The sequence below is a fragment of the Chionomys nivalis genome, chromosome 14 (genome assembly GCF_950005125.1).
Source record: "Chionomys nivalis chromosome 14, mChiNiv1.1, whole genome shotgun sequence".
Lineage (NCBI taxonomy): Eukaryota > Metazoa > Chordata > Mammalia > Rodentia > Cricetidae > Chionomys > Chionomys nivalis.
Window position 1 is genome coordinate 13,411,598 of NC_080099.1, and position 27,752 is coordinate 13,439,349.

The window sequence follows — 27,752 nt, forward strand, 5'->3', positions numbered from 1 at the left end:
TCATGACACTACAACCAAGAGTATAAGAGAACGGGAAAATTTGGTAAGAAAATCATATTGTTAGGTAGTTTCCCCAGTGATAATAGTTATATAAAAAAACACCAAGGAGAATACATTCAAGTTAATGGAAACAAGTCTTTATTAAGTAACTTTTAATATCAGAAAAATAAAACTCTTATAATTCTCTTTACAGCAAATATATAATATCAGTGCTTTGGCCATCTTAAGTTAAAGGCCCTTTATCATAAAATATATGGTTTTAAACTTTACTCAAATTGAATTTATAATCCCTATGACTTCCCTACATATACATAACAAAAGAGTGTAGTAAAATTAGCAAATACTAAACTATATTGATAATTTATCATTCTTAGTTTGTGGTTTTTAGAAACAGTACACGCACCTAATATATGTCGATTCCTTGGCTTATTAGTTGCAGTGTACGATGCAACAAAATACAAAACACATGCTTGGTGACATTCGTCCATATCTACAAGACGGCAGCTAGAGATTAGGTTTCAATACTGACAATTAACTATCCTACAAGCAATTAGCATTACATCATAATATGCCATCAAGGCAACTTTTTTATACTGAAAAATCAAAATAAAAACCGTTATTTGTAAACTTTATACGAAATGTAACTCTTCAAGTGGAAATAAAAAATAAAATTTGTCTATTTGCTATTGAATACACAGAAGATTTCAATTTTTGTTATACTGAGAAAAAAAGCTCTTTGTGTTGGGAAAATAACGCTTCAAAAAAATAATTAGTAGAAAAACCCACCAGTATGTTTTGTCCTTTCAATGCCAACAAAATTGGGGACATACTGAGGATGAAGTTAAAACATCCACAGGTGAAATGTACAAGTGTGTTTTAAAGAAATCTTTCTTTGTGATTGGAAATAGGTTTGAAATGAAGTAAACTGATTGGAGGTTGTCACAGCTGCTTTCATGAATTATGCCAAGGGCATTATTATCTCCCTCCCCATCCCCTACATTACTAAAAAATAAAAATATATTTATAATGTGCAAGACAAATATGGATTAAACATAAAATGTTTCACATTTTGATCTACAGTCTAAATATTAATAGCTTGATCAGACTAATGAATGGAATGTTCTCATTCTCCAATTTTTCAGCCAATATAGGTGCATCCCAAAGCCCATCCTGAAATGGGAAAATGCAGGTGACTATTTCCACATTCACCAAGGGAGGCAATGGGTAGGAATTTACAATCCAAGACAGTTGTATTCCTGATCCACTGAACACACCAGCCTTGAGCACTCTGGGCGAGATGAAAGTCAATGTAGCAGTTTTTGTCCCAAATTATAACCAGTGATCTAGTAAACTGCCATCAGCCCTATTATTACTAATAAGTAATCACAATGCTTTAAAAAGTTACTTGCAATCCTGCAGAATTAGGCAGAAGTTGTTGTAAAATAAAAAACAAACCTGTTTTGTCAAAACTGGCAGTGTAAAGAAGGCAGCACTGGAAGTGTCAGTCATCTGTAATGCCAGGCACCCTCCAGAAACTCTTAATGTGGCTAGGCTTTGGGATCCACTGCTATAGTCTCAGGTGGATACATTTTGCTCCTAGGTTACACAGCCAAGTAGAACTTCAGCTTTAAAAACTCTTATACAAGCTATGTCTCTGAGTCTACAAGATAGCATTAATAATTCAAACCAAACTAATAGACAAGAGACCACTCAGGTTTAGTGTTACCATAGCAGCCTTTTATAAGTGTACTAACAACTTTAGCCTAATCCCAATAAAGCCTGATAACAGTCATAAGAATTCATTAGGAAGTTTTCTGGGGGTACCATGATACCCATGCCTTTATGAGTCCATATAGAGATATAGTATTTATGTATATATATATAGTTAAGAGTGAATTTGGATTGCCTGAGTAACAGCTGTCTGGCAAACTGGACATGATGGCGTTCTCTTTTCACAGATCTTGTTGGCACATTCCATGCAGAAGAGGTTGTGGCCACATGGAACTAGGGCAGCAATAACTTCATTCTCAAAGCAAATCACACAGTCGTGCTTTCTTCTTGATTCTGGAGGTGAGCTAGAGGTGGAACCACCATTGGAAGAGGAGTAACTATTGGTACCATTAGAAAAAGCAGGGATGTATATTGGAAGGCCAACATGGTTGCCTGTACTAGGTGGGTCGCTCCTAACCCTCCGAGCAAGTGGGTGTTCTATGCTCTCAGGAAATGTAGGAGACAGACGAGGAGTGGATGGCTGACTTCCTCTTCGCTGAGTCTTCATGTTACCAGAAGGATCACTCCCAAAGCCAGAGAGTGGGTTAACTGGTTCAAATGGAGTCCAGATAGTTTGAGCAGATGTTGGTAAAGAGTCAAAGGCAGGAGAGTCTACTGTAAGATCTTCTGAGCCTACAGACGGTAGTGTATCCCCAAACCAAAAGTTTCCTGTGCTAAATGGGCTCGTTGGACTAAAGTCAGCCAGCCTATTGCTTCCAAAATAGGAATCAGTGGAACCACTTCCTAGAGAACTAGAACTATCATTTCGATAGTTGGACATCATTCTTGCACGGCTAGGAGGAACTGGATTGGAAGACAGCCATGCAGAGCCAAGAGTGCCACCTTCAAAGCTCACGTCGGTACCGTTATAATGGAAATCATTTTCTTCATTGAGCTCTATGTAGTTTCCTGTACGCATGGCGATATGCATTTCTATTTCTTCCCGTGCTCGATCAACATTTTCAGGCATCCCTGTCACTTCAAAGACTGGCTCCTTATCTCTGCTTGGAGTTACTATGTATGTGTGGGTCTGTTGCTGAATTCTCTTAATTGTTGCTCCTTTTGGTCCAACTACTAGCCCTACCACACGATAGGGGACCCTGACTTGGACCGTAGTTTGACCAGGCAGATTAGGACTACAGGATAACCCTCCCAGCGCAGGGCCATTTTTGTTTCGAGATGCACGAATCATAGAGAAGTGCTCTGCAGCCGAGAGGATTTCTCTTTTGGCCATGGCAACATCTTCTTTCCGTCCAGTGACAACAAAAATGGGCTCTTCACCACGAACAGGCGTCTTGATATACGTGTTTGTCTTGGCTCTCAGTGCTTTAATTTTACAACCTGTTAAAAGAAAATATTTCAGAATCAGGATCTACTTTAAAAGTAACTGTAAAGGCAAACCATGAAACGTTCTTTTCAAACTAAATGCCCATTAGTGTACAGTTCTTAAGAGTCTCTTTATTACAAAGCTAACTATACCATCAGTAAGACTGAGTTTTATAATACTAATGATTTTCTATTTTGCAAAGATGTCAGTGGCAAGAAAAATATTAAATGTAATTGAGATGGTTAACATTGTTTGGTACTAACTGAACTCAGTGTTTTATTTAACCCTCTTAGAACTCTTTAGTTCTGGACTATTACCTCATTTTACTAAGGAAACAAAACTAACACTCAGAAAAATTATATAACTTGTTTATGTTCACACATCAGTGGCAAAGCCAGAGCTAAGCTATGTGTGATGTAGAAATCTATGGCATTTTCATTATTTCAAGAATTTTAATTTTCAAATATTCTGTGACTTTCACTTGATTATTTTGTTAACACAACATCTTTATAAAATTCAATTGAAAGCAATATTTATGGCTAGTGGCTATCTCCCTTCAGATCCCAGTTAAATTCTATGCTTATTAACTAACAATTATTTATTGGCGTCTATAGTTTATGACAGCTGTACTAAGGCAAATTAAGTTTGTAAATTAAAAACTAATCTAAACATTTAAAAAATTTAATGAGTGACATGTGGGAAAAAGCTGCTTTTTTTTAAAATATACTGGGGAGACAACCATAAAGATGCAGTACTGAAAAAGTAATGCAGAATGATTCTGTGCCTGCTGTAAAGTTCTTGATCCATTTAGAGAAACTTATTAAAGACTCATGGAAAATGGCTGGAGGAACACCAGCTCCAAACCCAAACTAAAAGCTTTGGTCCCAAGCTACAAGTGTACCTAAGTTAAAATAAAAACAGGGAAGACACATTTTTCTTAATTCTTAACTTTAAATCAATTGTTTCTGAGTGATCACAGAATTATAGTGCCAAAATACAGGTTACACAAGTCTCCAAAACTGTCAAATATACAACTATGGCTTAAATCTCCGGAGTTAGTTTTCAAAGAAATTAATAAACATATTCCTAGAATAAATTTATTCTCATGATTGCATCATACAACTATTTCCTCAAAAAAAGTAAAGAAGGGCCGGGCGGTGGTGGCACACGCCTTTAATTCCAGTACTTGGGAGGCAGAGGCAGGCGAATCTCTGTGAGTTCGAGACCAGCCTGGTCTACAAGAGCTAGTTCCAGGACAGGCTCCAAAACCACAGAGAAACCCTGCCTCGAAAAACAAAACAAAACAAAAAAAGTAAAGAAGGTGGTGCTACTGAAGTCAGAAGCCACAATTTGGGCAGGCTTTTTTCTTTTCCTATCTTGTCCTTGACAAGTCATTATTGAGTAACACTAAGACTTTATAATTAGATATACAATATTGAGCCCACATGCCTACAACCCCAAATGTCTCCAATCTTACCTTACACCAGTTAATTCTATATACTCTAATTAATATGATGCTTTCTCAATACAGCATGGATTATATGGTCACTTCTTTGCACAGCGTATTTTACTGGTTCCTGATACACTGAAGTCCAAACAACACAGCACACAAAGCACTTATGCTTCAGTTGGTTCCTGACTTATTAACATCATATTCCTCTTACACCTATCCCTCTCTACTCTTTTAAACTCTAGAGTGTATTTCAACCTTCATGCTTCCTTGTTTCTGTGACTAAAATCTTCACTCTCTACTTCTTTAGTCCTAGCTCTGCACTGTTCAACTTTTACTAACCATCTGGCTTTGGTTTAGGTACCTGGTCCTCAATGATGCCCCCTTTCTCCTATAGTCCTGCCTTCTAAATTACCAAAACACTGGGAAATTGAATATCCTTATACACTACTGGGTGCCATGTAGTATTTGTGGAAAGGAAGGTTGCTAATTTTCTGCATTAGTACACTGGGCCTTTCTTGTTTTTTTTTTTTTTTTTTTTTTTTTTTTTTTTTTTTTTTTTTTGAGACAGGGTTTCTCTGTGGTTTTGGAGCCTGTCCTGGAACTAGCTCTTGTAGACCAGGCTGGTCTCGAACTCACAGAGATCCGCCTGTCTCTGCCTCCCGAGTGCTGGGATTAAAGGCGTGGGCCACTACCGCCCGGCCCCACTGGGCCTTTCTTAATGTTATTTTGGACCCCCAAATCCCCTTTAATTCCTGGCTTTCAAGATTTTCACCTTCTGGTCCCATATTGCTTGCTAATCATCCATACTGAAGGGAGAGTCCATGCAAATTATAAATTACAGCATATTTAAAACATCTTAACCTACTATGGAACTTCTGAATCCTAAGCACAACTTAATCAAGGTCCTGTTCTTCCTTCTAACAACGGCAGAGCTTACAAAGAAATGGTTGCCTTTTCACTCTGGGTCCTACAGATACATTACCATGAAAACCCAGACTCAAGTTCTCTGAAAGCACTATTTACAGTAGGACTAAAAGGAAGAGATAGTTTGGTGGGATCTATCAAGAACTCACAAGTAAAACATATTACTGTGAAACATGACAACTTTTCTAAGTGCTAATGGTAAGACTACATCTACAATCAATTATTGTTAATAATATCAAAACCAAATGGGAGATGGTTACTTTGGAGTAAAAGATGGATTAGATTTGTTTTTACTGTATAGTAAAATGAGCCGGATGATCATTAGCAAATCTTGTCTCTACATAGTCAAATCTTCCTGATAGTAGGTGATGCTTGGGACTGAGAATTGAGATCACATCCCTTGAACTACATGCTACCCACAGAGATGCCTAAGAAAATTTTGAAAGGCAAAACACTAGCTGGTAATACTCTATACTTGGAGTACAATTCAGTTAAATGAGTTTACACTCCGGGCTACAACTTGATCAGCAGGCAAAATCTCTTTCCTAGGCTGCAGACATGGCTTAGTGGGTAAGAGTCCTTTGCTGCACAAGCATGAAGACCTAAGTTCAAATCCCAGTGTCATGTGAAAGTCACCACAGGTGCACTAGTAACCCCAGTGCTAATGGAGGGCGGCAACAGGAGGATCTCTGGAGTTTGTTGGTTATGAGCCTAGCTCCAGGTTTAGTAAAGAGATTCTGTCTCATTTCTCGTGAACACACGAATATATAATTGTTAGAAATATTTCCTAACGCGAGCTCCCTCAAGCCAAATCAAGAAATATCCAGGTTTAATGGAGTTCTGCGCTCTCGGGTGGCCCCAAGGGGGAACGGGAAAGCCATACAAACGTGACCACCAGGAGGAAGAAAGGGAGACCATGTGTCCTTTTGGGAGCTCATTTAAATACCCAGGGGAGGGATCAGGATCTGGCCTGCTGGGATTTGGAGTCCAGACCAGGTCTGGGGGCTGGGATAGTTGGGGCCTAGGCTCCCAACTTGACAATAATACACACATTGAAAAATAAAACCTTGTTCCCAGTAACAGGCAATCCTGGTTCATCCTGCAGAAAAACATGGGCAATTTCTATTAAATACAAGTATTTTTAGAATATAAGTTTGTCTCCTTTTGCTCTTTGCTAGTATCAACCAGAAAACTAAGACCCGTTTTTAATTAACTACTGCCGAGGGCTGGGAGCCTGGCTTAGAGGTTCAGTGCTGCCCAGCACACAGGAGACCTTAGCTTCAATCCTTAGCACTGCACAGCACACTCCAACCAACAACAACAACAAAACAAAACCCCAAAAAACCCAGTGACACAGTAATTTAAGTAACTGTGAGTTCTAGCTTACAGGTACATATAACACTTATTTCACTATGGTTGGTACTAAAAAACAGGTGTTTAATGTGTAGTCAGTCAGTGGAAAAAAATTTAGCTTTGAATCTCTTCTGAGATAGAAAAGCCATTGTCCCACAAAGGTAATGTTCTTGGATTTTGCAGAGCAAGAGGAGTTCAAACAAAGAAAGGGAACAAGACCAAGCTCTTTAAGGTACCATCAATAAACACAGAAGCAAGCACTTCTCTCTCCCTAAATCTGTGGCAGTTCAACAAAGACTGCAGGAACCCTCAATCATCACAACATGGCTTCTATGGCATAAAGATGCTGAGTTACAAACAACATCATTTCTACAATCATACTGTGAAGGTGGGGACTACTTGAATAGGTAGTTTTCAAAAAGTGACATTAACTTAAGGAGATGAAACAAATTAAAAACTTTTTTGTAGATAGAGAGGAAAAGCGAGAGCTTTCTGGAGTATTTAATCTTGAAATTTCTGTTTGAAAATTGAGATACTTTAAAGAAATTATGGAGGAACTCTGCTATGCAGACCAGGATGGCCCTGAACTCACGGAGATTCATCTGCCTGCCTCTGCTGCCCCAAGTGCTGGGATTAAAGGTGTATGGCACCACCGCCTGGCTAGATGGAAATTCTTATTTCTGCAGTAACTAAGCGAATTTTCCCACTTACAGCTGTCAATGGCAACACTATAATACTGACAGTACACGTGGGATGAGGAGACCGTATTTAGTTGGTCACGGTGGACAATTTGCAGAGGGCAGTTTGTATATCAAATGATCTTGTGCCCCTATATGCCCATTGGCAAAGACAATCCTGCAGTAATACTGGTGTAAGTGCAAGATGCTCTCAGTATTTTGTTACTTATTGTTTGTATAAGCATGAGGCTAAGACAGCTGTAGAATAGAATATAACGTATTCATAAAATTGGTTGACTTGGAGGGACAGGGTAAGAGAGACTTCACTGTATACTCAAATAAATATGATTAGAATACATGAATAATATTTTACTACTTTTAGCTAGCATTGCTGTGATTATTTTAAGTTACATCAGCAGGATAAATGATAACATAATCTCACAGTCAAACTCAGTTTTTTTTTTTTTTAATTTTTCGAGACAGGGTTTCTCCGTAGTTTTTGGTTCCTGCCCTGGAACTAGCTCTTGTAGACCAGGCTGGCCTCGAACTCACAGAGATCCGCCTGCCTCTGCCTCCCGAGTGCTGGGATTAAAGGCGTGCGCCACCACCGCCCGGCTCTCAAACTCAGTTTTGCCACTCTTAAATGTACTGACTACTACTTGTTTTCTTATAGCTATAGATAAAACTAGCATGTTTCAAAGTTTTATTGAAGGTAGTTTACAGGGTGGAAACTTGGATCAGAAGTTTATGGGTCAACAATTAGAGTACTAACAAATTTCAGAGCTGTAATTTCAACTTAATTTGATGTAAATTCCCTGCAATAAAGTCTTTAGTTTACTTTGTTAGCACATGAACGCTTTCCCCCTTTCTATCATTGTTGCTAGGGCGGTTTCAGGCTAAAACCCTCCAACTTCAGCCACAACTTGTCTCCTCCCTCCTTGTTAGAGCAAAACATTCTACATTGTATCTCACACTTCTCAAGGTTAAGAGACCTCTACCAAAGAAAGGCAGCTCTCTGTTGTTGGGATTGGAGTTGACCAAACTGTGAGTTGCATTAATCAATTTTGTTGTGTTGCAGGTAGCATTTAAAACTAACCAATAAAACCATGACTTTTGTGTGCTCCCAATGTTTCTGTGGAACACGTGTACAATGGGCTGCAATGTAAAATATTTTTTGTCATGGGTTACCATCATTAAAACATAAGGCCTCCAGATTTGATTATTTTGAAGACCACCTTCTAGTTCCAAAAAATATAAGATATACTTGCTAACAAAAGAATTGGTGTGAAGTGGAAGGAATCACTGAGAGGAGCAAGGTTCAAGATCCCATTTGCAGATGGAACTTTCCAGATCAAACAGACATTGTAGTTCTGCTCTATGGCCATATAAACCAACTCACAACTAGATTCAATGCATTTGTAATCAGTGTAGTAAGCATAAGTTTTGTTTCTGATGGAGCATTCTAGTACACAGCCAAGCCTAGCCTCAAACTCAGACTCTGGAGTGCTTAGACAGATGTGTGCCACATGCTGTGCTGGCAGATAGAATTTATGATGACCCTCAGCTTCAACATTCCTGGCCCAAGGCCAGATGTAGTGCTGCATGCCTTTAATCCTAACATTTTAGAAGTAGGTGGATTTGTTGAGTTTGAGGCAAGCTTCGACTACATAACAAGTTCCAGGGCAGTCAGTAGAGCACACAGTGAGACCCTATCTTAACAAAAGAAACTTCTGGCCCAATTTAAATACAAATTTAGGTACTCTTGGAAAGAGATTTTATAAATGCAATTATGCCTTAAATAAGTCTCTCTCCTCTCTCTCCTTCCGCCCTCCCTCCCTCCCTCCCTCCCTCCTTCCCTTCCTCCTTCCCTCCCTCCCTCTCCCTCTCTTTTTAGATACCAAGGACTGTCCTGGAACTAACTATATAGACCAGACTGGTCTAGAACACACAGGGATCCACTAATCTGTTTTCAGAATGCTGGGATTAAAGGCTTGCACTGCCAAACCAGACACCAGTCCAGCTCAATTTACTTTTAAATAGAGATTGTTCTGATTACCAGGAAGGTTCTCACCTAATCTTTAGTTCTTTTAAAAAAGTTTTTTTTTTTTCAGCTTGTCTTAGAGAAGGAAGTTAGAATTACAAATTATCTGGAAGAAAGCAAACTATCCGCACTGTGAACTGCCTATGGTATCCATGCCAAGCACTGTAGTGGCTTCTGGAACAGAAACCTGGAAATAAAATAGAGACCCCCATTTTCCAGCTAAATTCTGCCAGCAACCTGTAAACTTAGGAAGGAGAAGACATGCACTCCATGATGAGGATACTTTACTCCTGGCTAAACACCCTACTTCAGCCCAGCAGGACCTGAAACACCACATCCAGATTTCGGACATAAAGAAATGGAGACAATAAAGTTGCAAACTAAAGTAATGACAATGATTATACAGCCACAAAAGAAAAAAAAAGTCCTTAAGTCGCTGTGGTGTTAGGTAATTGCAGACACCCTTCACTCAGCTAAGTCCATGTCCTTAAGTTTATTTGCTACACACCAAGTGAAGTAAACAATTGTCTTCGGTGGTGATGGTCAGTTAGGGTTAAAAACCTTTGGATGTGTGTGGGGTTACTCTGCTAATTATAGTACCCCTTCCTTTCTTCCAACTAATCAAATGGTCTCTACTGGCCAGGGAGAAGTTGGGAGATTAATAAAACACTGAAGGAATAGTGTATTAATCAAATAGGAAGAAAAGAAGCATACTATAAGTTAACTATTGATAAGATGACTCTATATAGGTAAGTAGCAATGGGAGATAAACAAAAGCTCTTCTTTGGATCTGTGCCAAAGTGTTCCTGGCTAAACCAATTCTTGGGCTCTAAGAACCTATTATTAATCCTGAACTTTAGTTCAGTTTAATGCTGTGTTTATCAATTCAAATGTTAAACTCCCCCTAAAGTATAGGGCCTATTTCCAATAGTATGAGAAACTTGGTCATTTCTGACTTCAAGGAGCTCATATCCTAAGGGATACAATAGTTGCTTTAATAAACAGAGGCTTACAAAACAGTGGGGGAACACACAGAAGGAGATCAGTTTTATTTTGTTAAAACACATGAAAGAAGGCTTCAAGGGCCCAGGAGGTAGATGGTGAAGAGCTTGCTACACATGCACAAGAACCTCAGCAGTACCCCTGAGGCTAGCCAGCAAGCTAATCTAGACTATCCGTGACTCCAGGTTCACTGAGAGATCTTGTCTGTTGCAAAAGATAAGGGAGAGAGCAACTGAAGACAAAAACCTTCATTGACCTCTGACCTCAACACACACACACACACACACACACACACACACACACACACACACACACGTACGTCAACTTCAAAGACAGTCTGAAAACAGGCTTGAAGAAAGTGGTTTTGCCAAGAGAGGAAGTGCAAAAGCAGGAGCACAGTGGAGACTTACAGCTAGTTCAGCACTGAGAGCTTCAGGTGACTAAAATGAAGAGGGAGAAGTTTTCAGTGTCAGATAAGAGACTTAATCTTACATGGACAAAAGATTTGGGGGAAGACAATTAGTTACAGAACCCGAGGGGAAGACGTATCTGGAATGAAAAGTTATCATCACAATAAGCAGCAGAAAAAAGGAGAAAATGATACTATGCAAGACAGGCCTGGTAGAACTATTTGCATTCTGGTATCTTGTGTATATGGTGTTCCTGAATTTTTAAAAAAGGAAAGATGAGTTTGTTTTGTAGAAATTACACTTACTGTATTTTCCAATTATTTAATAAATTAGTGTATGTATACAGTGATTTAAGAAAACTTATCCCTTAAAAACAAACCTCAGAACCATGCCCATTTTCATTTCTGAAAATCTACAAATACTAGGAAATTATGCATACATTATTTAATAAAAATGTGAAGAGGGTTAAACTTGAGCAACTCCTCAGTCTTAATGTAAATTCATTTTCCTCCTAACATTAAATGGTAAAAACTAATTCTTTTCACCCTCTCATCTCCTATAAACGTGTGCTGTTCCATTTCTGTACATATCCTTTCTTAAATAACTTAGGATACCTGCCTTGCACACACACCAAACTTTCTCCCTGCAATGAACACAATGGAACTTTGACAAGTAGAAACTGTGTATATGGTCTTATGACAATAAGTAAATTTTACAAACGGGTGGGAAGACAGCTATGGTAAAGTGCTTGTGGTGCAAACAAGAGAACTAAGCTCAGTCCTCAACACCTACATAAAAAGCCAGACGTGTTGGTGTGTACTTGGAATCTCAGACACAGATACCTAGAGGCTGCTGTTCAGCCAGCCATCTCAACAGCAAGCTCCAGGCCAATGAGAGAGATGGGATCAAAAAACAAGGTGGGGGACTGAAGAGCTAGGACCACGATTAAGAGTGTCTTGCAGCTGTCCCAGAGGACCCTAGTGTTTCCTAGCACTCATATTAGGCATTTATAACTAACTGTAATTCTACTTCCATGGGATTTGATATTCTTCCAGCCTTAGCAGATATACACACAGGCACACAGACAGACACACACACACAATAATAAAAAATATAAAAATGTATCTTCAAAGTCAAACCAAACCAAAGTTAATGTTCCTGAGGAATAGTATCCATGGCTGACCTTTGGCCTTTACAAGGAAGTTCACTAACACGAAACACAACCCACACAAACAATGAATTAACTCAGTATCATAGCTACCACACTGAAATAATTTACAGTCTAGTTCAAAGAAAATATGTAACAGGATTGCAGGCCCTTTGTTCATCCCGTCCAGCTAGCTTACACCTGAAATAACCACACAGAAATTGTATTAATTAAATCAGTGTCTGGCCCATTATCTCTAGCCTCTTACTGGCTAACTCTCACATCTTGATTTAACCCATTTCTAATAATTTTTATGTCACCACGAGGTCGTGGCTTACCGGGAAAGATTAAGCACGTGTGACCTGGCAGCTCCATGGTGGCTCTCTCCCTCTGTTTCTTTCTTTCTCCCAGAATTCAGTTCTGTCTTCTCTGCCTACCTAAGTTCTGCCCTATCAAAAGGCGAAGGCAGTTTCTTTATTCAACCAATGAAAGCAACACAGAAAAAGGACCTTCTACACCAAAAATACAAGCAACAAAATTCCCAATAATGCTTTCGTTTTGCATCAAATTCTTACTATAGGAAATGAAATACCTTCATCATTTTCTAAAGTCTAAAAAGACCGGGACAATCAGATACCAACCACACTTCACGTGTGCATGCTGTCTTTCTTCAAGAGTTAGTGAAGATTGAAAATGGAAGAATGTGTGGACAAGCTATCATGAATCAATGAACTTAAAGTCATTAAGTCTCTATCTACCTCTTTGTTGTGTGAGAGGAACTAGTAGTATTAAAGATAGTTTCCTCATTTAGTTGCAAGGAAAATTAAACAAAATATCATATTTAAAAAGCTTACTGGGGGAGGGGACAGTGCACACCTTTAATCCCAGCACTCGGGAGGCAGAGGCAGGTGGATCTCTGTGAGTTCGAGGCCAGCCTGGCCTACAGAGTGAGTTCCAGGACAGGCCCCAAAGCTACAGAGAAACCGTCTCGAAACCATGCCTCCCCCCCCCCCCCCCCCCCGCTTCCAAAAAATAAAAGCTGACTGGGATGGATTATATAGCTATATGGTAAAGCATATGCTTGTCACGCCCAAGGCCTTGGGGTCATTCCCACCACCCTTCCCTCTTGAAACTAATCATAACTCCTGTTTTGGCATTTAGAACCATTCAGCATTCCTCCATTATTTCTCACCCCGAGTAAACTCAGCTAATAACAGAGAGACTGGAACTGGCTTTAATAATGATTTAGAGAGCACTCCAGCTTCGAAAACCTCTCTTCTAGACACATTTTCACTTATTCTTCACAGTAGAGCGTTTTAGGGAAGGTGGGAAAGAACTTAAGGGATGTCTCAGCTATGTTAGATCTCAAACTGTCTTAAAAGTTTCATACTCTTTTCCTCTAAAAACAACACTCTTTCACATGTTTCATAGTATTGTACAATTAACAAGGGGAGTCATGTCATTTGATTGTATATCAAAAGCTCCATTCACATGTAAGAACTCAATTTCAGCATTTTATTTTCAAAGTCTGGTAAACAAGTCCTAAGAGGGTCTGCGCGTGAAGAGATCCACCTGTAAGAGGAACTGAAGTCAAATCCCCAGCATCCACAAAAGTCAGGTATGATAGCCTGTGCACATAACTCAGTGCTGTGGAGTGGAGCCAGGTGGATCCCAGGAGCTTACTCTTAAGTGAGCCATTCTAACCAAAACAGGGAGCTTCAGGCTCAGTAGAAGACTGTCTTATAAAAATGAAGAGCCGACAGGAGAAGACACCTAAGATCCTTCTGTGGCTTCTGCATACATGTGCACACACACACACTCACACATCCCTAACTCCTAGAGACACCTACCAGGTTGTAAAAATGTTAAGGTATTTCAAACTGCAAAGTCAGGACAAAATGTGCAGTCAATCTAACTGGTAATTTACTTCTACATGATTTAGGGGCTCTTTTGGACAAAGTTGAGGTTATGGGCTCTATGATATCATCTAGTTTTACACATTAAGAAAACAACTTAGAATTATCTAAAGTTTAAAAAAAGAAACGACACCCCCCTCAAACTGCTCAAAGTTATAAACTGGTAACTGGTAATTTTTTTAGAAGTTTTTTTTTATTATTTACGTGTGAGCATATACACACATTCATGTTAAAGGGGGGCAGAAGGATGTCTAGGAGCTGGAATCACAGGTATTTGTGAGTTGTTCAATGTGGGTGCTAGGATTTTCACCCTGGTCCTCATTATAGCAGCAAGTACTTTTATCTGCTGAGCCATCTTTCCACTCCCAAATCAGCGATTCTAAAATTCACCCTTAAGTGTGTTAAAGAAGTTCAAATATTTAATGAAAAAAGTTACATATGGCCTTTTATTAAAGCTGTTACAGTTGCCAGAAGATGTCAATTAGACAGGAAACATAGTTTTCCTTACTAGATCTTACACGTTTAGCCCCTTTAGAAAATGTTAATAGGATTCTCAGAATTACCGGAGTAGAGATGTAGTTCAGTGGTAAAGAACTTATCTAGCATTTGTGAATTCCTGGGTTGTCTCTCCAGCACCACTAGTAAACCAAAATAAAACAAAGTGGAACCAGCTATCTGTAAAAGATTCTCTTCGTCTAGCTTACTCTTTGCTAGAAGTACATATTACAAACTTCAAAGATTAGGTAAAACACTAAAATGACAATTTTAGATTTCATCCAGAATTTGTATAGAATGTAAAAGAAACTTATTAACTACAAAAATTTTATAAGTAGGGCATAGCTGGCACGTTCCCAGTAGTTCAAGGTCAGCCCGGGCAATATAGAGATACTTATAGCTAAAAGTTTATTAATTTTACCTTACTCGTTATAGAATTTATTATCCTGTACTTTAAATTGCACACTGAGTTTACATGGTGATATCTTAAACTTTACCCTCACAGGTTTTGGGGAAGTCACAACAGAACATGGAATAGGTTTTCTCCAAAGAGATAAAACAGAGGCTTAAAGAAAATGATTTGTCCCAGTTACTGGTAACAGCGATGAGGAAAAGGCAAAGGTGAACAGTGGTATAGAGGGAACAATGTTCATGACTAAATCCTTTGTTCCTAATTTTAACCGCACTGTAACAAATTCTCTATTATTTTAAAGCTAAGTCTTACTAGTTCATGCTACTATGTTTGGTCAAATAAGGCTTTCCTTACATGCAATGATTTGTAGTCTTCTGATTACTAGACAAAGGCAATAATCATACAATAACCATACTCAACAGCCCTAATTCAAACACTGGCATGAGATATTCTAGTTATTGAAGAATAACATAAAATTCTCAAAATTGGTCACAGACAACTATTCAAACTATTATGATATACATATATTTAATTTAGTTGGGTTTGGTAATTCTAGTACTAGAAAATTACTAGCTGGGTGTGATAATATGCCTGTAATCCCAGCACTCATAAGGCAGGGAGCAGAGATCTGGAGTTTGATTTGAGGCAAGCCTGGACTTACTCCTTTTTCCAGCACTATATACATGGGAAGATACTATGATTTCAGTGCTGTTCTGAAATTCTTTAGCGAAATACTTTTGGATGGATTGGATGGAAACCTATTTCTCTTGATCAAACACTACTGACAAAAATTTGGAACAATAGGAAGTCTCCTCCACACACTAATACACTCTGTCACTGGAGATCAGCGGTAACAAAATAATCCAATCAATGAGGGAATTTTTTAAGTGGTCTAACTTAGTGACATCTAGGGTATAAGAATACCAGTAAACAGATAAAAACAAAGAACTCATTTTCATTTTACTTTACTAGTTAAAATTTTTGTATGGTGTACATTATTTTAGCATACATTATTTATACATTACCATGTATAAATTGTATATTTGGGTCACAAAATTTGTTAAGAGTGTACAATTAAAAATGACTTTTCTAGCCGGGCGATGGTGGCGCACGCCTTTAATCCCAGCACTTGGGAGGCAGAGGCAGGCGGATCTCTGTGAGTTCGAGACCAGCCTGGTCTACAAGAGCTAGTTCCAGGACAGGCTCCAAAACCACAGAGAAACCCTGTCTCGAAAAACCAAAAAAAAAAAAAAAAAAAAAAAAAAAAACTTTTCTAGACCTATAAGGTTAAAGAACATATAATAAGAATTAAAGTCATTGTTAAAAGTAGCTCAAAATGAACACTGATCTTAAGCTCAATTTACAGCATTTAATATTGATGGTGTAGGAAAATGGATCCAAACTAGGCAGTGGTGATGTATGTCCTTAATCCCAGCACTTGGGAGGCAGGGCAGAGAGATCTCTGAGTTCAAGGCACCCTGGTCTACAAAATGAGTTCCAGGACAGCTAGGGCTATACAGGGAAACCCTGTCTTGAAAACCAAAAAAGAATCTAGAGTTCTATTATAATTTACCCTTACTGGAGAATAACAACTGCAGAAACTAGAATAAAACCAGTTGACTTCAAACAAACCTGTCAACCATTATTAATGTCTTGCAGGCACCACACTTAAAACAGAGGTATTCTGTATTTATAAAACTAGATTTTATAATATTTTAGTATGTGTATATCTGTGCATGACCACAAATGCCCACATGGAGGCTGGAGGTTTATATCTCATGTCTTCCTTTATAGTTTTCCACCTTGTTTGATACAGGGTCTTTTGCTGAACCTGGAGTCTGGTGATTGGTCAGACTTGTTGGTGAGCAAGTTGTCCTGTCAGTCTTACAGAGCTGGGATTCTAGCTACAAGGCACCAGGTCCAGCTTTTTATGTGGTGCTAGGGATCTGAGTCACAACTTCATGCTGTGGAGTATTTGACCTACTGAGCCATCTTCTCAGCTTTAGAGCTACTTTGATGTCTATATTTAAAAATTTTTTATTATTAATATACCTTTCCAGTTCTGAATTTCTTATTTTAACATAATTTACTGGATATAATAAATTTAAGTACAATATTAATAGTAGTATTAATTTCACAAAATGCAACACTTAAAAAACATAATAGTAACAAGACCAACTTAATATGTACAAAGGCCATAAACTAAGATAGGAGGTCAAATGCTCTGCCATTTATAAGTGGTCTGGGGAGAAGAGGGATAAAAGGAGATGGCTCAGTGGTTAAGAGCACATACTGTTCTTTTAGAGGACTCTCCAGTTCAGTTCTCAGCACCCACGCCTGGTGGTTGGGGCTCCAACTCCAGGGAGATCTGACTCTAGTCTCTGCAAGCACTTGCTCTCACGTACATATACAGACATATCATTAAAAAAGAAACAGTCTTGGGTTTGGAGAGATGGTTCAACAGTTAAGAGCACTCAGTTGCAAAAGAGCTGGGTTCAGTTCCCAGCACCATATGGCGGCCTATAATCATCTTTAACTCCAGTTCCAAGGACCCTATACCCTCTTCTAACCTCTTTGGGCACCAGACACACATGTGGTCCTCATATACACACAAAGGCAAAACACTCATAAACATAAAAACAACAACAAATTGGTCGGGGGGATAGGTGTAGAGGCACATGTTTGTGAGCCCAGCAGCCAGATTATATGATTAAAACCTATCACTAACAAAAACAAAGTAAATGCAATGTATGGAACTAAGGGCTATTTGCAAGTGCTGCTAGTTATGTACGGCTCAGAATCCCATTTATCCTATACTATACTCTTTGCTTCAGAGCCGAAGTTATAAATGTCTCCATGTGACATAATTATTTCCAAAACCAATTAAGAGATGTCAAATAGAAAATTATGACTTCAGGTAATGAATAAGATGGCAGGAATGCCTAATTCTTAAGGATGACACTTAGCTCTTCCAAAGTAAACAAAAAACTCAAAGTGATTTATCATTTTTTTTTTTTTTTAAATCTCATTTTTTAAAAAAAATTCACTCGGGACAGGTACTCTCACAAGGAGAAAGTTTCTCACAGTAAAAGGATATGAATATTAAAAGCTACTTAGTTTTCTATAGGAGAGAGCAAATACAAGTTTTATTACCATGCTATTGGGGTGTGTGGGTGGTAAAGGGGTCAATGATCCACTAGCTGAATGGTGCAAAACAGGAAAAGGGCAAGACTTTCTGCCCTTAAGATAAGATAGAGGAAGATGACATACTTTTAATAGTACCGTCAACTCTGGGAATAGTAAGTGCAAGAACAGTCAGCAATCTGTCTCCATGTTCTAAGTCATATTTCCTTATTAGCCAATAAGCACAGCCCTAAGAAGGAAAACTAAGGCAGTTATCATGTAATAGCACAAAATTAAAACGTGCTACTTAAATTTGTATAAGTAGTGCCAGTTTACATTTAAGGTGCTTACAGATGTAAAGAACGAAAGCTCATGTTAAACTAAACTTACCAAGATATATTATTGTCATGTGGTAAAACTAGCAAGCAAATGTTTTTTCTTTGCTACCTCAGACAAGCACATGAACACCAAATTAAGTTGTGTTGAGGTGTTTTCCCGGTATGCCATTCAAATCTCTATATTCCACAGCTTAAACAATCACTTCCCAGGCCCCTTCCATCACTCCACTTTACCAGATCCTAATTGCTAACAAAATTTGGGCGATTTTCTCATCACCATCCAGCAGGTACTACCCTTCCTGTTTCCTTACATGTCGAATACTTGCATCTTTGTTTTCTAAACTAAGGGTCATGTTTCTCATGTGTGTCATTTGCCTACGGTCTCAGTACTTTAGAGCCATTCTTCTGAATTGTTAGTTTCTAATGAAAAGCAGAAAGTCTGAATCAGCCGCAAATTTTCATTATCATAAACTTATTATCGGGCAAAATCAAGCAATGATTTTAAACGAAAAGCCATCACATTCTGTATCTATAAATAAAATGCGTTTTTATTTCATGCGCAGAAAAGTTTTCTCATTGCCTGTTACCCTGACCAGTTCCTGCAACTGGCGAGTGAGGCATGTGAAACTGATTAGACAATCTTATTTCATAAGCTATTTGATGTCCAGATATCACAAAAGCTTTTCTTACCAAAATCCCAGCAAAGAAGTAAGCCGTCTCTTACGCGTGAAGTCACCGTTTCGACAATCTCTTATTTATGTGTACTTTAGAACCACTTGGGAAAATGAGATCATCAAGCAGCAGAACCATCCTCTCTCTGACCTCAGCCAGAGGCACGTCTCCACCAGGCTGCACCACGTTGTATCACGGCAGCAGCAGGTAGTATGACCCCTTGTAAAAGAGGCACAAGCTGCACTCCAGCATACAGAACCTTCCCTAAAAATGTCGGCTACAGAGGTACTCTGCGCATCCCCTTCCCCCACCTTCACAAACCTACTCCTGGAATGTGAGACATAGGTCCTTTGTCTGAACAATGTGGGAGGAGTCTGTCTGCAGAACGGGTGTGCTGGCAAGTGAAGAAGAAAACTGGTCGAAAACTGCACAAATGCATAAAGTTCTTTAATTACCTAACTGCCCAGCTTTCCCTTCATCGTACAAGCTAATGTGTTCTAAGAGACTGATAGTCCCCCCTTTTTGAGAAAAGTGTCCACCGAGTACCTAAGACCAACAGAGTTGGGGTGCTCTCCTAAAGCCAAGTTTCTGAATAGCGGAGGAGGGAGGCGGCGATGCGGCCGCCTGAACATCGCTTCCCTCCCGAGTAGGTCCTTGGACACGCAGCCTCCATGTCGGTCCGCTCTCATTTGCACAAGCTGGTCGAGGCAAGGATGGCCATTCTTACCGGCCACGCGGCTACACACCCTTGCCACCTCGAAGCTTTCGGGAAACCGTACCGTACCTACAACTTCTGACCTGACCTCTTACCACCGTACTGAGGTTTCTGGTGCCATGCCAGCCTGGGATTCCACGAAGACACCGAGTAAAGACTACTAGGCTGGGCGGCCCGGGAAACTTAACACTTCTTTATCAGGCTGAAGCGGCCGACAGGCGTGGGTTTTTGCCAAGGTGACCCATCCCCTCCTCGGCGACCCCGCGCTCCCTCCCAGGCCCCTTCTCGGTGGACCCGGGGGGACCCTTCGGGCTCGCTCTTCCGCCGCACGCCCGTCTTTTTCCTCTCCCACCCACGCCCAGGGCCGTGCCCAGAGGAACCTCGGCGCACTCACCCTGGCGTCCGACAATCTCGGCGACGTGTTCGGAACTGGGCACCGGGACGCACTCGGTGGTGTTGACGCTCTTCCTCCGCAGCAGGGCCGCTTGCTCCCCGTTCAGCGCGGCAGCGGCGGCCCCGCCACCGCCGGGGCCGTAGGCGTGGGACAGCATCGCCGCCATCATGCCCTGGGCATCGTCCCCTCCGTACAGCACCCCCGCCGCCGCGGCCGCCGCCTCCCGGGCATCGAACCCCGCGGGCGGCAACAGCACCGACCCCAGGGGCCCGCCCGGGATCGCCTGGGTCTGGGAGGCGGTGGCCGCGGGCGGCGATAGCAGCAGCAGCGACGGCCGGTCCTCCTCCTCAGCCTCCTCCAGCTCCTCCTCCTCCAGCAGGTCTCCGTCCAGCTCCGCTTCCTCCCCCTCCTCCTCGTCCTCCTCCAGCTCCAGCTCCGCCGTCTCGGAGGTCGCCGGGCGGCCGGGCGGAGCGGACTCCTCCGGAGCCAGCGCGGCCGCCCGCCGGGCCTGGCACTGCGCCGCCGCCACCGCCGCGGCCCTGAGCGCCGGGGCGCCGGGCTCCGCCGGGCTGGGGTCGTCGAGGCCGAGCGCGGCCAGGCGTTCCCTTAGCAGCAGCCCGTCCCCCTCGAGCTCCGGGCCTCCCGCGGGCGGCGGCAGCGGAGGCGGCTGCGGCAGGGGGGCCGGGGCCGCCGCCAGGGCCAGGGCCGCGGAGCTGCCGCTCGGCATCGCGACGGCGCGCTGTCAATGGCGGCGGCGGCGGCGGGCGCGTCAGGCGCGGCGGGCGGCGGGCCCCATGGCGGACGGGGCCCGGGCCCTGCTCAGCGCGCAAACACCTTTCCTCGGGGGAGGCGGCGGCGGTGCCCGCGCCCCGGGCTGAGGAGCGCCAGGGCCACCGGAGCGCGCGAGGGCGGGGTGGCGGGGCCGGGGCCGGAGCCGAGGTAGGTAACTAGGTGGGTGGGTGGGGACGGCGGCGGCTCCCCTCTCAGGGTTTCTTTTGTTTCATGGCCTTAACCAGCCCCCGGCGCGCGCGGCGGCGGTGGCGACGCCCCACGCCGTTCTCCGAAGGAAGCCGGCGCGCTCTGATTGGCTGCTTTTAATCTCCGGGAGCCCGCCCTCTCGTCCCGCAGCCTTCTAGTTCCTTTCCCTCGGCCCCACCCCCGCCCTCTTCTCGGGCCCCGCCCCGCCGCGCCCCAGACCGCTCTGATTGGATGACGACAACGAGCCCGTCCTCGAAGCCGGCTCTTTCCGTCCCCCTCCCCACGCCCCGCCCTCCTCTTGCCCAGGGCTCGCGGGGGAAGCGACTGTGATTGCTCGATGGGTACGTCACTCTTTGTGACGTAGCGAGGTGCCCGGGGAAAGAGGCGGGAGGAAGGCGCGGGAACGGAGGAGGAGAGGGCGCCGAGTGGGGTCTGCGCAGGCGCGCGCGGTCTTAGCGCACACTTGGGTTATTCTCCCCGCTCTGTGCCGGTCCCGGGGCCGTGTTCGGGAAGGCGCTGGGGGAGAAGCCCGGCTCTGGGGCTGCAGGCGTGGGTCGCTGTGCGGAAGCGACTGCCGTCGGGGGCGGGGCCGGAGTGTCCTAGCCACTCGCGGGGGTGGCTTCCTGAGCCGCGTGGCTCCGGGGCCTTCTCTGCTTCTCTCCGGGACTGCTCCTCCCTCGGGGTGGCCGCCCACGCCCGGCCGGCCGAGCTTCCCCAACGGCGCTACTTCCTTAAGGTCGGGCCTGGGCAGCTGAGTTTATAAGTCCTCGGGGCTTTTGAAAGGAAATTAGTTGAGTGTGTCCTGCTGGATGCTCTTCCCCCTTGAGTTCCAGTTAGGCCTTTCCAGGTTTGCCTTAACTTCCCGCGTGGTTCCAGCGAGAGACCTCGAGCAACAACGGAATCCTAAGTTTCTAGTGGCCCCGTTAAAGTAGAAAGAAACAGCTTTAATAGAAAACCCATTTCAGTGCGTCCCAAATATTGCCATTTCAGCATGTAAGCAATATACAATTACGGTGTTTTACACACGCCCCCTCCCATGCTAAATCTTTGACGATGCTGCATTTTCCACCTGTAACATAGATGGATTCGTTTTGCTTCGCACTGGCCACGTTTCAGGCCCATTTTGCCACGAAAACCTCCAAATCTCTTGAGTTTTGAAATGTAACTTCAACCCCCTTCTGTCTTAAGTTACCTAAAGTGTGTTACAATGCCACTGTAGTATTCTCGGCCCCTATCAGCAACAGTACAAAAGCTCAGCTATGGCTTCCACAAACCACTTTGTGCCTAAATAGCCTTTTGCAGAAACACCATCTCCTCTAGTCAGAAGGGCTGTTGAATCCTAGCTGTTATTAAACCTTCCCTGTTTGTTCAAACTCGCTTTCGTGGATGCTCGTTGATAGCCAAGGCTGTGGAGTATGGATTCCCAATCCTGGCCGTACACAAAGGTGTGACAGAAACAGTACTAGCAGGGAGGCACAGACAGGCCACCTGTGCTCTCAGGTTCTAGCCAAGTTTTTCAACATGGTGGTGACCACTACCGCAGACAGGAAGAGGCATACTCTGAATAGTTTGATCTAGTACACCTGGGTTGGGGGCCTGGATCTATTTCTAAAAGTCAAACAGGTTGTTCTCCAGTTGTAGTAGGATCGAAAACACTGTTCTGGAGTTTCAGTGGGTTTACAGCAGTCTTATTTTTTATTTTATTTTATTTTGATTTTCGAGACAGGGTTTCTCCGTAGCTTTTTGGTTCCTATCCTGGAACTAGCTCTTGTAGACCAGGCTGGCCTCGAACTCATAGAGATCCGCCTGTCTCTGCCTCCCGAGTGCTGGGATTAAAGGCGTGCGCCACCACCGCCCGGCTCCAGCAGTCTTAATTTTATGAAATATGATCTTACCTACTTTTCCAATTAGGTAGACTCTTCACTGGTATGCCCTCAAGGGCATATTTCACGGCATCCTAAAGGGACTGAGTCTTTGAAAACATTGGTAAATAGCAGTGTCTAGTCATTCACTTGTGTAATATACACTGTTTACTGCCTGATGTTTTCAATTTATTTGGGCCGATTTTTTTTTTAAACAATTCGTGTCAAGTATACCAAGGGAGAAAGCCAAATAAAGCCCGTAGTCGCTATATTTTGGTCACTGGAAAGGAACATATAATAGTCTGCAAATAGAAACCGTTGGCAGCCTCTCTTCTGGTGCATTGTCTTAAATCCTCTTCCCCAGGACCCACGGCGGAAGCTGTGGCAGGAGTGCTGGTCCACCACTGAGAGGCGGAAAGGACGGATTCATGGACATTAAGTTCACTTAAGATTTTTTTTCTTCATTTAAAATTTTTAAAGAGATGGCTAAACGGTTTAATTTGGGTGTTCATGATATAAAAATTGCTTTCTATTTCACTTTCATATAATAAATGAGGTTTCGTGTGTTCCCATACACAAATATATATATTCATGCATTAATTTATACGTGATCAATATTGTGATTTATGAACAAGGCAGGAGATACTGAAATTTACCAACCTTCCCATTTGGGCCTAAAGTTATTGTCTTGTATTAAATCTTGCTTACGAAGCAACTTGTAGACTTTCCTTTGCTATAAATACATGACTGGACTTTTTATTTAAGTTCCCCAAGCAAGCCAGTCCCTTCTGCCCTTTCGCAGCCACGCATGACATTAATTTTGCATTTGAATATGATTTCCCTTTTATTGCTTAGCTGCTGATTAGGATGCAGTTTGATACAATGGGCTCTTTGAAACTATAGAATTCCCTGTTTACCCAATAGCAGACTGATTGTTGAACCTAGCCTTTTAAATCTAATCTAGTTTTGGTATTAAGACTGAGTCAATTACAAACCAAACCAAACTCAAGACATCTGTCCTTGCAGGAAAGCAGCTGACAAGAAGTTTGAGGACTCCTACCAGAGCATTGCTGACACGGAGACTGGCTTTCCTGGCAGCCTAAACTAACATGCCTTTTTTTTTTTTTTTTTTGGGTTTTTCGAGACAGGGTTTCTCTGTGGTTTTGGAGCCTGTCCTGGAACTAGCTCTTGTAGACCATGCTGGCCTCGAACTCACAGAGATCCATCCGCCTGTCTCTGCCTCCCAAGTGCTGGGATTAAAGGCGTGTGCCACCACGGCCCGGCTATTCCCAAGATTCCTAAGTGACAATTCTTAGCTCTCCCAGCTATTTGTCACAGCAGGAAAAACCAAACCAAAACAAACGTAAAAACTGGATGCAATCTTCTAGCTTGAAATAGTGTAACTCTTTTTTTTATACATTTGTTATAACAGTTATCTTACCTAATATACCAGGCTAAAAACCCCTCACTTCTACAAAGAGAGTGAACATATTAGTGATTTCTGAGGGTTATAGTAGAAAGAGGACCGAATAGGTGGAGCACAATGGATTTCTATGGCAGTGGAATACTCTAGAGAGGTGTGGAAACTCTTTTCTGCTCACTCTTCCTGGGTTTCTGTAACTGCTTTAAAAATGAAGTGAGCAGAAAATAGAGTTTATGCACATCTCTCTAGACTAGTTTAATAACACAGAGCTACAAAAATAATCTATAGACCTACTTCAGAGATAGTGTATGAATTCACCTGACAGACTTCAAAACGTACATGAAAATGTGACAAAATTGAAAGGAGAAACAAATCCATAATTGTAGTTGAGGACTTGAGCATGTCTATCTCAATAATTAGTAGAATTACTATTAAAATACACAGATGAATAACATTGACAAAACTAATTAACCCATATAACCAGCCAACAGGATTTAATTGATGTTTACATACCACTTCACTAACAGTAGGATATAAATTCAAGTACCCATTGTTAAATTCACATATGTAAACCTTATCTGAATTATAAACATGAACCTCAATAAACCTAAGAGCCAAAATTATGTGGAATATTAACTGGCTCTAATAAGATCAAGTTAGAGCTCAATAATGGAAAGAGAATAAGAAAATACTAAATACATATAAATCATGGAGCACATTTATAGTAGTAACCCATAGGTCATTAAGATGTCTCACGGGAAATAAAAAAACACATTAATTTGTACAGAAATAAAAACATAGCTCCGAAAGTTAGTTTTAATTGTGAATTAACAGTCTAGAACACCTGGGACTCAGGTCTCAGTGAGGGATTGTTTGGAGTAGGTTGGCCAATAGGCATGTCTGTCTTATGTTGACCTATGTGGAAATACCTGGCCTAAAATTGGGTGATCCTATTCCTTGGGTTTGGGTCCTGGACTATAGAGGAGAAGTGAACTGTGAACTGGGTATCATGGACATATGAATTCTTTCTCTTCTCTTGACTTAGCTATGACTTAGCTGCTGAGTTCCTGTCTCTTTGCTTCCCCGAAATAATGGACTGGAACATGAATCATGACCAAATAAACCCTTTCTCCTTTAAGGTGCTTTTGTCAGGGTGTATTATCACAGGAACAGGAAGCAAAACCTGTATGCGTGCATCAGAGCTTCCAAGTTTGTGGCACCAAATCTGTTAGAGAAAAGAGGTCTCAAAAAAACTGGAACACGAACAGCAAAATCAACCCACAAGAGCAGATAGAAGGGAACTAATAAAAAACAGAAATAAATGAAGTTCAAAACGAAGAAAACAGCAGAGTATCAATACCAATATTTCTTAGAAAAAATTAATAAAATTGACAAACCCTTTATCAAGACTTTCCAAAGAGGAGACACAAATTGCCAATATCAACACTGAAATGGAGGTAGTCCACATAGACTCTGCAGCCATTAAAGATTGAAAGGAGAATACCATGGACAACTAGTTCTTAATTCCCACAATCAGGAAGATGTAGACCTTTCCCTTGCAATCTATAAACTGCCAAAATTTAAGTAAGATGAAACATAAAATTTGATGAAATGGAACTCATAACTGAAAAGCTCCCACAAAAATTGACTTCAAGTTTCGTTGGAGAATGTTACTTATTATTATTATTATTATTATTATTATTATTATTATTATTATTATTATTATTTTAAAAAGCTCCCCAAAACAAGCCAAGCTAAAGCTGGGCATTTATTTTTATTTTTTAAAGATTTATTTATTATTTTATTGTTTACAGTGTTCTGTCTGCATTTATCCATGCAGACCAGAAGAGGGCACCATATCTCATTATAAATGGTTATGAGCCACCATGTGTTGCTGGGAATTGAACTCAGGACCTCTGGAAGAGCAGCCAGTGCTCTTAAGCTCTGAACCATCTCTCCAGCCCATTACTAATTATTTAAAGAAAAGTTAATACCAATTTTATAGTCTCTCATAGAAAAGAGAACCTGGTACCTATAGCAAAACCAAAAGCAAAATTACAAATCATGCAAAAATAGAAATCTCAACAAAATATTACCAAATGAAAGAAGAGAGTTTATTTCAGATTATTTGAAGCTTACCTAATAGGTAAAAGTTCATCAATGGTACCAAGTGGGGCAGAGTATGACTATGATCCTAGCTACTTGAGAGATTGAGGCAGGAGGACCACAAGTTTGAGACTAACCAGGGATCCTCTTTCAAAATAAAAATACAAAGGGCGGCCGGGCGGTGGTGGCGCACGCCTTTAATCCCAGCACTCAGGAGGCAGAGGTAGGCGGATCTCTGTGAGTTCGAGGCCAGCCTGGTCTACAAGAGCTAGTTCCAGGACAGGAACCAAAAGCTACGGAGAAACCCTATCTCGAAAAATCCAAAAAACAAAACAAAACAAACAAACAAACAAACAAAAAAAAACCCAGAGGGCTGAGGATGTAGTCCAGTGGTAGAGTGCTTAGCATTCACAAGATTCTGGGTTTAATCTCTACACACACAGGCACACAGACACACACACACACACACACACACAGACACACACACACACGTCCACCAAAAGAAAAGAAAAAAAAATGTACAGGAATGTTCATCACAGCAATATTTATAGTAGTTAAAAAGCAAAAACAAATCAAAAGTCTAATAAATGAATAAAAACTAATAGATGAATAAAATGTGGCATATTTATATAGTAAAATATTATTTATCTATAAAAATAATGAAATTCTTTTATAGATATGACACACATAAATGTTAGAAACACTTTGCTAAGTGAAATAAGTCATAAAAGGCCACCCGTTGGTACTCCGTTTCTATCAAATTTCACAGTAGGTAAATGGAATCAGAAGATGAGCACATCCCAAGGCTGGGGAGGAGGAATACAGGGAGTAACCACTCTTAGGTACAAAGTTCTTTTGGACAATGGCTGTGTTCTAGAACTGATGGTTCCAAACCTTGTAAATACACGGAAGTACAGAATCATACACCTTAATAGGATGAATTTTAAGTGAATTGTGGCTTAAGAGTCAATCAATGGAGGGGCCAAGCCAGATAGTTTAGCTGGTAAAGGCATTTGTTGCTATATCTGGTGACCTGAGTTTAATCCCTGGGACCCAAATGGTAGAGGGAGAAAATGGACTTCTAGATGTTGTCCTTTGACATATATACACACGTGTGTGTAAACATACTACATACACAGACAGACAGGCAGACCGACAGAGAGCAGAGGAGAGAGGAGACTAAATTAAAATATAATGAGGTCAATCAATATAAT

General features: G+C 41.5%; 1 protein-coding gene across 1 annotated transcript; it reads right to left on the bottom strand.

Annotated features, from left to right (window-relative positions):
- Nucleotides 1-121: 121 nt before the first annotated feature.
- Mex3c (mex-3 RNA binding family member C) lies at nt 122-21,212 on the bottom strand. The gene is made up of 2 exons (XM_057789184.1): nt 20,170-21,212; nt 122-3,111 (listed from the first exon to the last, which is right to left on the bottom strand). Exons 1-2 carry the CDS (start codon nt 20,894-20,896, stop codon nt 1,886-1,888), a joined length of 1,953 nt encoding a protein of 650 aa, XP_057645167.1. The 5' UTR covers nt 20,897-21,212; the 3' UTR covers nt 122-1,885.
- Nucleotides 21,213-27,752: the final 6,540 nt, after the last annotated feature.

Coding starts and splice junctions, on each gene's coding strand:
- Mex3c (XM_057789184.1), bottom strand. CDS start 20,896: ATGCCGAGCGGCAGCTCCGCGGCCCTGGCCCTGGCGGCGGCCCCGGCC. Junction 3,112..20,169: donor CGAGATTGTCGGACGCCAGG/GTGAGTGCGCCG, acceptor TTCTTTTAACAG/GTTGTAAAATTAAAGCACTG.